Source organism: Orycteropus afer, unplaced genomic scaffold (genome assembly GCF_000298275.1).
Source record: "Orycteropus afer afer isolate SDZICR_OR568_19922 unplaced genomic scaffold, OryAfe1.0 scaffold00282, whole genome shotgun sequence".
Classification (NCBI taxonomy): domain Eukaryota; kingdom Metazoa; phylum Chordata; class Mammalia; order Tubulidentata; family Orycteropodidae; genus Orycteropus; species Orycteropus afer.
The window spans coordinates 300,488-311,874 of record NW_006921869.1 but is presented as its reverse complement, the minus strand read 5'-3'; the positions used below and the strand labels follow the sequence as shown (position 1 = coordinate 311,874).

General features: G+C 44.6%; 1 protein-coding gene across 1 annotated transcript in view; it reads right to left on the bottom strand.

Annotated features, from left to right (window-relative positions):
- Window positions 1-378: 378 nt before the first annotated feature.
- Window positions 379-11,387, bottom strand: part of RBSN (rabenosyn, RAB effector) — a 22,096-nt gene continuing 11,087 nt past the window's right edge. Inside the window, exons 6-11 of the mRNA XM_007950595.1 lie at window positions 10,621-10,862; window positions 9,262-9,332; window positions 5,555-5,641; window positions 4,422-4,524; window positions 2,330-2,434; window positions 379-1,533 (exon numbers count right to left, since the gene is read on the bottom strand). Of these exons, the coding sequence (XP_007948786.1) occupies window positions 379-1,533; window positions 2,330-2,434; window positions 4,422-4,524; window positions 5,555-5,641; window positions 9,262-9,332; window positions 10,621-10,862 (1,763 nt within the window). The remainder of the gene's footprint in view (window positions 1,534-2,329; window positions 2,435-4,421; window positions 4,525-5,554; window positions 5,642-9,261; window positions 9,333-10,620; window positions 10,863-11,387) is intronic.

Genomic DNA, 11,387 nt, shown 5'->3' with positions numbered 1-11,387 from the left:
AAAGGAGTCCATCTTGTCTGCCTCGGCTAAAGGAAGGGCCCTATAGAAGGCTCCTCTGTAACACTGTATAGTGACCAAAGACCAGGAAAATAGACCCAAGAGGTACATAGCAACCATTTCTACCCCAGGCCCAAAAGAGCTGCATTTAGTTATACCTTGGGAGTGAAAACTGTAAAGTCCCTTCTAAAGGGGAAATCGCCAATTAAAAACAAAAACACCAGAAAAGCAGCAAATGAATGCTGATTTTTCCTGTTCTAGTTCCCATTATTCAACTGTAGTGGAAATACATCAAAGTGCAAAGCACAAAATAGCAGATTCCCTCTTCTAACCTGTGGGCATCTTACTTCTTACCCTGCCTCCTTCCCCATCAACCCCATGTCAGTCAGTGCCTCCCTTCTGCTTGGCCAGAGTACGCTTTAGCTCCCGCAGGTTCTCCGTTAGCACCTCTACCTCATCCAGGCGGCCACACTGCTTGGCATCAAAGATGTACGCCTTGATATTATCAATCTGCTGGAGGAGGAGCTCCTCCTCGATGGGCTCCTCACCCTCTGGCCCACTATCACTGTCCATTTCAAAGGGGTTGGTACAGGGAGGTTCCTCGAAGGGGTTGCCAGGAACAGGCGGGCTAGAGAGCCTCTGGGGGGAATGTTCATCTTCCTCATCAAAAGGGTTGGGTGGTGGGCCATCTGGGGTAGTGAAGGGATTTCCTGCTACTGTCTCCTCCTCATCATCCTCCTCTTCCTCAAAAGGATTATACTCTTTTGGGATCTGGGCTGAGGGGCCAAAGGAAGCTTCTGCAGCAAGAGGGCTCCCAATTACCTCTTCTGCAGGGCTGGAAAGATCTTCCTCATCAAAGGGGTTTGGGGCAGGCACCTCATTTAGTTGTGACATGGTGCTCTGAGGGAAGAACTCCTGGCCAAGGGCTGAGGGGCCAGACCACACTCTGATGGGCTCCCGAGCTGAGATGGGTGAAGGGTCCATGGAAACCATGGTGCTCTGAACTGGGGGAGAACCTAGGTCCAGAGCATAAGCAAGGTGAGTACGAGGCTCTCTGCCAGGCTCCAGCTGAAAAGGTCTGACTTCTCGGAAGTCCAGAGACCGCGTCCGTGTGTGCAGAGACACTGCCTGGAACTGCTCCCTTTCTCGTTCCCACTCCCGTTCCCGTAGCATCTGCAGTTGTTCCCGTTGCAGGTCCTCCTCCTCAGCCTGCCTCCGGGAAAGCTCGATGGCCTTTTCTGTCTGCTGCTGGTCATACTCCTCCTGCAGTTGCTGCAGGTTCTCCTGCAGTGTGCACATTTCATCTGTCCGGCCTGCGGCCTTGGCCTGCTTGATGAATGATGTGATGTTGTGGATCTGCTGGAGGAGGGGGTCCGAGTCTTCACTGTGGCGCTGCCCTCCTGAGAGTGGGAGCCAACCCTCAGCCTTCCGCAAGGGGGCAGGGCCTCTGCAAAGAGACACCACCTCGCCATTGGCTGTGCGAGACGCCAGGTCACTCTGCCTTTTCTCCAGCCTTCGCTGGGATTCCAGGGCAGTCTGGAGAGAAGAAACAGAGTCACAGGCCAACAGCAGATGCTCTCCTCTGAGGTCCCTTCTATCCCATGCTAGCAAGATGCCAATTTCCCACCTCAGGACAAATACAATCAACTGCTACAACCAAATTATGCTCTTTTTTGGGGGAAAAAGAGAGTGGCAGACTGATTTTCAAAAATAAAATAAAACAAGTCACAGTAAGCTAAAGGATGAGATTAATCAGGCCATCTACTTTTCTCAAAGCTCTGAAGTCTGTGACTACTCATCTGGACTTTGTTGTTGTTGTTATGTGCCATGGAGTTAGACTTGACTCATAGCGACCCCTCCTTGGGTTTCTGAGGCAGTATCACTACGGAAGTAGATTGCCCAACCTCCTTCCAAGGAATGGCTGGTGGGTTTCAACCGCCAGCCTTCTGGTTAGCAGTCAAGTGCTACCAGAACTCCAGAGTCTCAAATAATGTTAAGCATGCATATTATTTTCTGTTTAATATTACATATCCCAGGGTGTTCTACAAAGAACTTCCTAGCAGCTACATCCTCTGAAACCTGTATCAGAGGGAGAAGTGCCAGTCTCTATGGTACTTTGAACAGGCGAAAATCAGAACCTCTGAAAGAAAAAGAAACACACATTCTGTGTTTTTTGTAGACCAGAGGTAGGCTGGCACAGAAGCAAAGTCCAAACCAGACAGTGGGAACCATTCTGCTTTACTGCAACCTCACAGGCCCTTTTGGACTTGTGAAGGTCTCTGTGCTCCAGGAAGCCCAAGGAGGAAACCAGAGCCAGGGTCATTTCACTCACTTGTCTCTCCAGGATCCTCCTTTTCTCCATTTCCTGCTTCCTTTTCTTTTTCAGGTCCTCAAATTGTTCTTTGGTTGGCAGTGACATCAAGCCAAGCAACTTTTCCTGTAGGCAGTCACAATTGTACACTTAAACCCTTTTGGGGAAAACAATAATCAACCACAAGCCCTATGATGAGTCTGTGTTAGCTAAACCATTACTGTGGTGTAGTGAATTACTGGCATTTCTAGCCAATCTTTGTGACTCTCACCAGATTACTGGGTGGAACCATGCAAATAAGGTGTACAGAACTCTAATATGCTGCTTGGCTTAAAATAAGCCCTCCTAGAGGCAGAAAGGGGATCTCACTGTCATCAAGAGAACACCCAGAGGTGGAATGGAGCAGAGTGCATCCTTGGACCTGAGATCCCTGCGCTAGACCTCCTTGGCAGAGACCACTGGCAGAGACTACTCACAGAGACATGGCAGCAGCAGAACCAAGAAGCAAGATACAGAGCAGTGGGCTTGCAGGATCACAGAATAAGAAAGCTGAGCGTCCTTGAGCAGAAGCCTTGCTGGCAGAATGGGGTACACCTAAGTGTAACTATTGGCACAGCTGAAAAAGCTTTATAACACTTCCCCAAGCAAGGCAGAAGCCAGGCCAAGAAGTCAAGGGTCAGAGAGGCATGCCTGAGGGCACAGCAGAGGGGAGACCTGATCAAAGAACTGTATCCTGAGAGCATTCCTGAACCTGAGTTGTAGCCTGTTACTTCCCTAATAAACCCCATAATCATGAATATTGTCTGTGAGCTCTGTGCGGCCAATGCAATGAATTATCAAACCCAGAAGAAAAGTAGTTAGTGCCATGGGAAGGATGGTTGGTGTCAGAATTGGCAGAAAGGCTGAAGGGTGGCAGCATGTTTGGCTTCATAGGAGTAAGCCTTACACTGTTGATAGTGACACTGTTTTCCCCTTATGATGCTGGAGATCAGAGAATGCCACCTCCACATCCTTTCTGCAATTATGCTCTCAGAGTCACATTAACTGACGTGGGTTAGGAAGGGGCCTAACCCTGAAATCAGGCCAGAGAGTCACCTTCCAAATCATCTGGCCTTTTCCCTATGAAATAAATGATCAGCATCAGATATCCCAGATGCCCCTGGGTCAAACATCACCTTCTTGATGAGGCCTTTTCTGTGAGCACCTATGTAAATTTGTAAACCTCCATCACAGCCCTCCCAAGTGCCCCCCTTTCTCCATAGCACTTTTCACTATCTTACATACTACGCATTTTATTTGTTTACTGCCTACCCTTTCTCTAGAATGTAAGTTTTACAATAACAGAAATGTTTGTCTTTTTTGTTCCCTACTGGATACCCAGCACCTAGAACACTGCCTGGCACAACACAGGCATTCAAGAAATGATTGCTGAATATAGTCATTAATCAAAAGAAGAGAAGGCCTCCTTCCTGCAGTACAGTGTTAGGAAACTAACCCAATAGGAATCAATTAGAACTCTTTGCCAGGGAGTCCCAGAGGTTTTCCGAGGTAGAAAGATACAACTCAGATCTAACCACCTAGGTTTAACCTGCCTCTGAACCATCAGCCATTTCCTCCTAACCAGTGTCCCAGGAAGAGTCTCTCAGGAGCTTGTCCCCAGGAAGAAATGCTATGTACAAGCATGCCCAGCATGGCAATGCTCCTAATAGCAAAATCACAACCTATCAAATGCCCAACTAAAGGGGGATGGCTAAATAAATGATGGCAAATACAGCCAAAGCAGTATTCTATAGCCATTTGATCAACAGTGATCATGCTATAAAACTTAGGGAAAAAAGAGACAAATAAATTTGTAAATAGGCACTAATTATAACCAATATATATAAAAATGCACACAGAAGAAAATATTTCAGAGTGAGGAGTAATTGTACTGGGGATATGGGACTAAAAGTAGTCTTACTTTTCTCTGAAATCCAGTTTTCTCTAAATGTGGCACAATGCATTTATAATCTTAAAAAATAATAAATAAATAAAAATTAAACAAGCATGGATTCTGCTTTCATAACACAGGATGTGCCAAGTGATATATTTATGCCACCACAGGTTGGCTTACCTGTACAAAAAGTGTAGCTGAGTATCTGATCATCCTCTGCAGCCGCAAAGTGTTTGGATGTGGCGGAGGGTCCTGGTTCAAGCCTAAGGTTAAGATCTTCTTACTGAATTGAAGCAAACGCATCAATGTAACAGGTGCTACCAGCCTCAGAAACAAGGGTGAACAGTCCCTGGAGGTATCAAGCTTTCATGGGGAATCAGGAAGATTTGTAGAGGAGATGGATAAGTGACTCAAGTGTTTCTTGAGGACAAAGCCCATTTCTTACCCTTTGCCTGGACTCACGGCCCCTACCATAGCACAGGGTACATGACACACACTTGGTCACTAAGGGACTGACCACACAGGCAGGGCCAGCTTTGTGAGCATCGGACCTATGCAGCTGCATAGGGTCCAGCACTTAGAAGGGCCTATGCTTGGTTTAATGCTCTGATGTCACTGTGAACAAAAGCTCTGCATTTTCACTTTGCACCAGGCCCTGCAAACTATGTCCTGCATGGATGGACAAAGATTCTTCATCTCAATGAACTTTATACACCTCAAAGCAGGGAGCTCTGGTAGAGTAGTGCCTAAGGCACTTGACTGCTAACCAGAAGGCTGGTGGTTCAAACCCACCAGCCACTCCTTGGAAGGAAGGTTGGGCAATCTACTTCCATAGTGATACTGCCTCAGAAACCCAAGGAGGGGTCGCTATGAGTCAGGTCTGATTCCATGGCACATAACAACAACAGCCAATCCCATCGTTAAAAAACCACTGTAGGCCTGAAAGAAAAAGACTAGAACCTAGGTTTATATCTTGGTGTCAATACTTTTGTTAATTGTAATGCCTTTTATCACCTATAAAATGGGGGGTGTTGACTCCATTTATTCCAATTACCTTATATGGAAATACCCAGTAATGGGGACACAGTTGGTGTCAATACATAGCTCTTATTCTTTTAAAGTACTGAACATTAGAGATCCCTAACCAAAAGTTACTGTGATACATCAAGTGTCAGACCTGTCACCTTTCTCAGTCTCCACCTCATGTATTTCCACTGTCCCTGAGACTCTGGGTAAGCCCAGGCCTATTAGCCATCCACCACTTCATTTAACATAGCACCTTCTCCACTTGAACCAGATGAGATAGGCCATACCTTAAAGCATCTATTAGCTCATACACTTTCTGCACTTCTACTCGAAGGTCATTTGCATGTTCCAGACTGTAGGTTGTCTCCCCAGCACTGAAGAGAAATCACAAAGACATTTGATCTAAATTTCATCATGCTGATTGAAAATTGTAGTTCAGAAGGGCTCTAAGGATTTAAGGCCTCACAAAGGCACACACAACCAATTTTCTCAAAGTGGAATCTTATTATATATAATGCAGGGTTCATTCCTTTTCAGAACATCAGTGCTAATTAACTAGTAGCTGCTTTCCAATATGCAGGTACCAGAGAGACATACTCATGCCTAGGAGTCTTATGCTGATCACTAAAATAGATAGGACTAAATCTACTTCAACTTACTTTCCCTATGTAATTCCACAATGTCTAATAAAATATACGTAGTGGCTTATTAAATGAGTTGGCTACACTATACCAGAGCAGGAAATCACTTGGCTTTTCTCACTTAAACATTATTCGGGGAGAAGGGGAACAATTAGAGAGCTGACAAAGGAATGCCCCTGCAAGCAGCCTCCTGCATGGAACCGTGCTGACTGTTCCCTACATGAGAAAAGCATTATGACTTCAAATCAAGAAGGGAGGGAGGAACTCTGCATAGAAAGGAGAAGGAATATCAAGGAAAGACCAGTAAACCAGTGTGGTACTTAAGGTTATGTGTCAACTTGGCTGGGCAGCAGGAATCTGCTGCAAGCAGCCAAATAGCTAGTTGAGGGATGTGGTCTGCTTCCAGTATACAAGAAGCTTTGAGAATGGTCTGAAGATTTTGGAACACTTGAATCTTTTTTTTTTCTTTTTTAAATTGTGATCTGGGTAAAAATTTACAAAGCAGATTCATTTTCCATACAGCAGTTCATATACACTTTGTCTCGTGACATTGACTACAATTTACCCCAATGCAACAGCTCCCCTCCCACTTCCCCCTGATAGTTACCTCTTCCCTGTGTCCATCTCTCCATGCACTCCTGCCCCATGAACTGTCTCCCTGTGCATAAACAGCCCTTCTTTCTCCCATGATTGTTCTCTCCAAGGAGTGTATCTACCTCAGGTAAATATTCAATTCATATGCCTGTCTTTTGTTTGTCTGGAAGCCACAGGTGTGAGTTCAATTCCAGACCTGAAGGGCAGCTAGGGGCCATAGTCTCAGTGGTTCCTTCAGGCTCTATCAGGCCAGCAAACCTGGTGTCCCCCTCCCCTTTTTTTTTCTCCAAATGATTTTGAGTTTTGTTCCACATTGTTCTCCCTCTCTATGCAGAATCTCCTACATAGATCCCCTTTTGAGTGGTTGACAGTGGTAGCCGGGCACCATCTAGTTCTTCTTGTCTCACAGTTGTATAGGCTGAGGATTGCATGGTGTACCAGTTGCAAGGACTAATTTTTCCCATGAATCTTTGACTTTCTTCATTCTTCTTTGCTCTGGACGAGAAGAGACCCACTGTTGCATCTAGATAGTTCCTTGTAAGCTTTTAAGACCCCAGTCACTATTCACAATAGTAGGATGTAGAACAATATTTTTGTGTAGTATATTATGCCAATTGAACTTGATGTCCCCTGTGACCATGGGCCCAAACCCACAGGTCCAATTACTTGCTCCCTCAGGGTGGTTGGCTGTGGCCAAGAAGTTATCATAATTTTGCCCCTTGTTAGTTCTGGACATTCTTACAGCACATATAAATATGTATGTAGAAGTATCACCTGCCAACCTTACATAGGGTCGAGGGTATACTCTCTTTTGCCCAGACATACCAGATCATTCAGTCTGTCTATCCATTTGTCTACCCATAGATTAATGTTTGTTATCATTAACAACACAGTACTGTATATGTAAAAAGGTTTATCTTTGTTGTCTGTACCTCTTTTTAATGACCCTTTGCTTTCTTTATGTATGATGTCCTTGATGTCATCCCACAACTCATCTGGTCTTCGATCACTGTTGTTCAAGGCATCAAATCTGTTCCTCAGATGGTCTCTAACTCAGAGGGGATAAACTCAAATTCATATTTTGGCTCTCATTTCTTCAGTTTCAACTTCAACTTGCATATGAGCAATTGAGGATCTGTCTGTTCCACAGTCAGCCCCTGACAGTGTTCTGACTGATATTGAGCTTCTCTATCATCTCTTTCCACAGATGTAGTCAATTTGATTCCTACGTATTTCATCTGGTGTGGTCCACATGTATGTACACCAAACAACCAAACCCACTGCTATCAAGTTGATTCCAACTCACAGCAATCCCCAATGGGTTTCCAAGGTGGTAAATCTTTATGGAAGTAGATTGCCCAGTCTTGCTTCCATGGAGTGGTTGGTAGGTTTGAACCACCAATCTTCTGGTTAGTGCCTTAGTCACTATGCTACCAGAGCTACGTGAAAAAAGGTATCTTCAATGCATTAAGTTGTTGGTCTTGAAATATTCTACAATGCAATATTCAGTGTCATTTCTATCATCAAGGCCATATTTTCAAACTACCAATGCTTCTTCTTTGTTTCCAACTTTTGCATTCCAATCACTAGAATTATCAATGCATCTTCACTGGATGTTTGGTCAATTTCAGACTTCAGAAGTTGGTAAAAGTCTTCAATTTCTTCATCTTTGGCTTTATTGATTGGTATGTAAATTTGAGTAATAGTTGTATTACTGGTATTCCTTGTAAGCATATGGCTATTATCCTATCACTAATTGTACTGTACCTTAGAATTGATCTTGAAAACTTCTTTCTGATGATGAATGTGACACCATTCCTCTTCAATTTGTCATTCCCAGTGGTAGACCACATGACTGTGCAATTCAAAATGGCCAATACCAGTCCATTTCAGCTTACTAATGCCCAGGATATCAATCTTTATGTGTCCCATTTCATCTTTGCAACTTCCAATTTTCCTAGATTCATACTTTGTACATTGCACATTCTGATTAGTAATGGATATTTGTAGCTGTTTCTTTTCATTTTGAGTCATGCCATATCAGCAAAAAAAAAAAAAAAAAAAAAAAAAAAAAAGCTTTACTCCATCCATGTCATTAAAGTCAACTGTACTTTCAGGAGGCAGCTAGCTCTTCCCCAGTTGTATTCTGAGTGCCTTCCAAACAGAGCATTTTTCATCGTCTGGTACTATATCCAATAATCATTCACTGCTATTCGTAAGATTTTTAGTGGACAGTTTTATCACAAGTGGATTGTCATGTCCTTCTCCCTATTCTGTCTCAGTCAGTCTGACGCTCTGTTGAAATGTGTCCACTATGGGTAACCCTGGTTCTAGTAGCAACACCCCAAATTCTAATTCACACAACACTAGCCTTCAGGAGAAGGCTAGATCTGGCCTGTGGCCTGTGGCTTGCTAAGCCCTGCTCTAAAGGAAATGCCTGCTTTCAGCCCTGGTACCTTATTCACCCAGGCAATTCCCTAGCTCCAGATGCTGCCCCTAGTACTGGTGCCTATTGTTTAAGGCTTGTCCCAAACCTACTCACTCAGCATAGCTGGAGGTCACCTGAACATGGGGACATGTTTTAACATAGCTCAAGTGACTGTAATGTGGACCTACTGAAATATAAGCATTGAGATGGTTCTTTTGAGTTGGTCACAGAAGAAAAACATGGCATAAGTTAGATTTTCGTTTTCAGAAGTGACCTACAATGTCATAAAACATTCAGCACAGAATTAGGAAAGCAGAGAGGAAGAGCGTACTTTAATGATGCGGCCATCCTGATGTATTCAGGAGCTTTCTGGTCAACTTTCTCCATGCAAAGTCGTAATTTCTAAGAATAAAAAAGAAGAAGTGTATTTGGAAACAAATAGTGATGATGATTGCACAACAAGATGAACACAACATCACTTAACTGTACATGTAAAATAAGATGAAATGCCAAGTATTTTTGTTACAAACATTTTCTAAAATGTGGTGAAAAAAAGAATGCAATGTTTTTTTTTTTTTCAAGTTGTCACCGATTCCCTGATTTACGAAACTCCTTTATAAGCACAAAACCTTCCCATACGGAAAGAGAAGGTGGAGTTTTAGCCAGATGTTTTCGAGAAGATTAAGGCCTTTCAGGACACAAGTCAATGTATCACCAAGGCAGAGAAAAGGACTTAGCTACTACGTTCTTTCTTGGCCAGGTGGTACCAGGCAAAAACAAGACATCAGCACAAGACACTGTTAGGGCTCACCTCAAAAAAGAAGGAAGCAAAAAGTACACTGTCTGTTTATGAAAATAAGACCTCAGTCATGAACGCCACACAAATGATGGATATAGCTACAATGTTAGTTCAGCACAGGGTTAAATTAACACCATACCAGTAGCTTGGGTATTTTCATAGTGATTCCAGAAACATGGCCATTATGATACAGAACTTCTAATAGTGACTATTCAGTGGTCATCAAATAAAAGTACACTATTGTTCTGCTCAGGGTTTTTCTGGAGCTGCCTGGGCTGCTTTCTTTTTCCCTATTTCCTATGCCTCTCTGCTACACCCTTAGCTGGCTAATTCTAACTCCACCTGCAGGTCTCACCTGGCCATTAGGAGGCTAAGCCTAGCCTCACTCCTAGCTATACTATGTTCCTCCTAAAGTGTGTATCTGCTTAGGGTATTCTGGGATCACTGCTAGTAACAATAGTTGAGGCATGTGAACAAAAGTAAAACCTATGGGCAGTTTCCTAAACTCATAAAGCCGAAGACTCCCAAGTGAGTCTCCCAAGTTGCTCCTGGCCAAGTATCCAGCCACCATCCCCAGTTCTGACCTCACTCACCAAACCTGCCCACACCCTGTGTCAACCAGTATTCCACCCCTTGCCCCTGGGCCACAGTGCCCCCATTTTCCTGCAAAGCAAGGAAGATACATGTTGGTTACAACATACCCAAGTGACTCACTCTGGGTCAGAGTTGGGTAATGTGAGCATGACCTTTTCTTCAGCAGAAACTTAAAATGATTCAAAGGAACCACTAACTTCCAAAAGCATTCTCAGGACTCTGCAGACATGTATACAATAAACAGCCAAGTCTGCCTGGTGAGTCAGAGGCAGATCCTGGGCCATACACATGTCTCACCTCATAGAGCTTCACAATGTCAGGTGTGTGCTCCTTCTCGTCAATCTGCTGCTCTCTCTTGAGCAGTGTGTCCTTGCAGTGTGTGCAGCAGCGGATGCGGTCCTCATCCTTCTCATCCAGCACTGAGCTCACACTGCTCACGCTGCTGATGCTGCCGCGGCGGGAGCCATGGACACTGTTGGGTGATTGGCTGGGGCTGGTGTGGGTGTTCAGGGAGTCCTTGCTGGCATTGGTGAGCTTGTCTATAAACCACAACACAGGGCAGGCAGCAATGATCCCACTCCCTAGCATCCAAGTATTCCATGTCCCAGGACAGCAGTGTGTCCATCTATACATGCTTGATTTGAAGCATTAAAAGCCCAGGCTCTGCCTATGGGCAAGAAGAAGGCACACATCTGCCTTCCTGGCATTAGACTCTGGTGGGAATGGCCTCCCACTGCCATTCAGAGAAAGTCCAAATAGCCTAGGGTGGCTGTCTTCAAGGCTCAGAAGCCCACCCTAGCCTGGCCTCACCACATCCCACCATTCTCCATATTTTCCGTGCCTCAGACACAACTACATCCTCTCCCCGGAAACTGCCCTCCATGTTGTTGTTGTTGTTATGTGCCATCGAGTCAGACCCAACTCATAGTGATCCCTCCTTGTGTTTCCAAGGTAGTATCACTACCGAAGTGGATTGCCCAACCTTCCTTCTGAGGAGTGGCTGGTGGGTTTGAACTGCCAGCCTTCTGGTTAGCAGTCAAGTGCACTACGCTACCAGAGCTCCC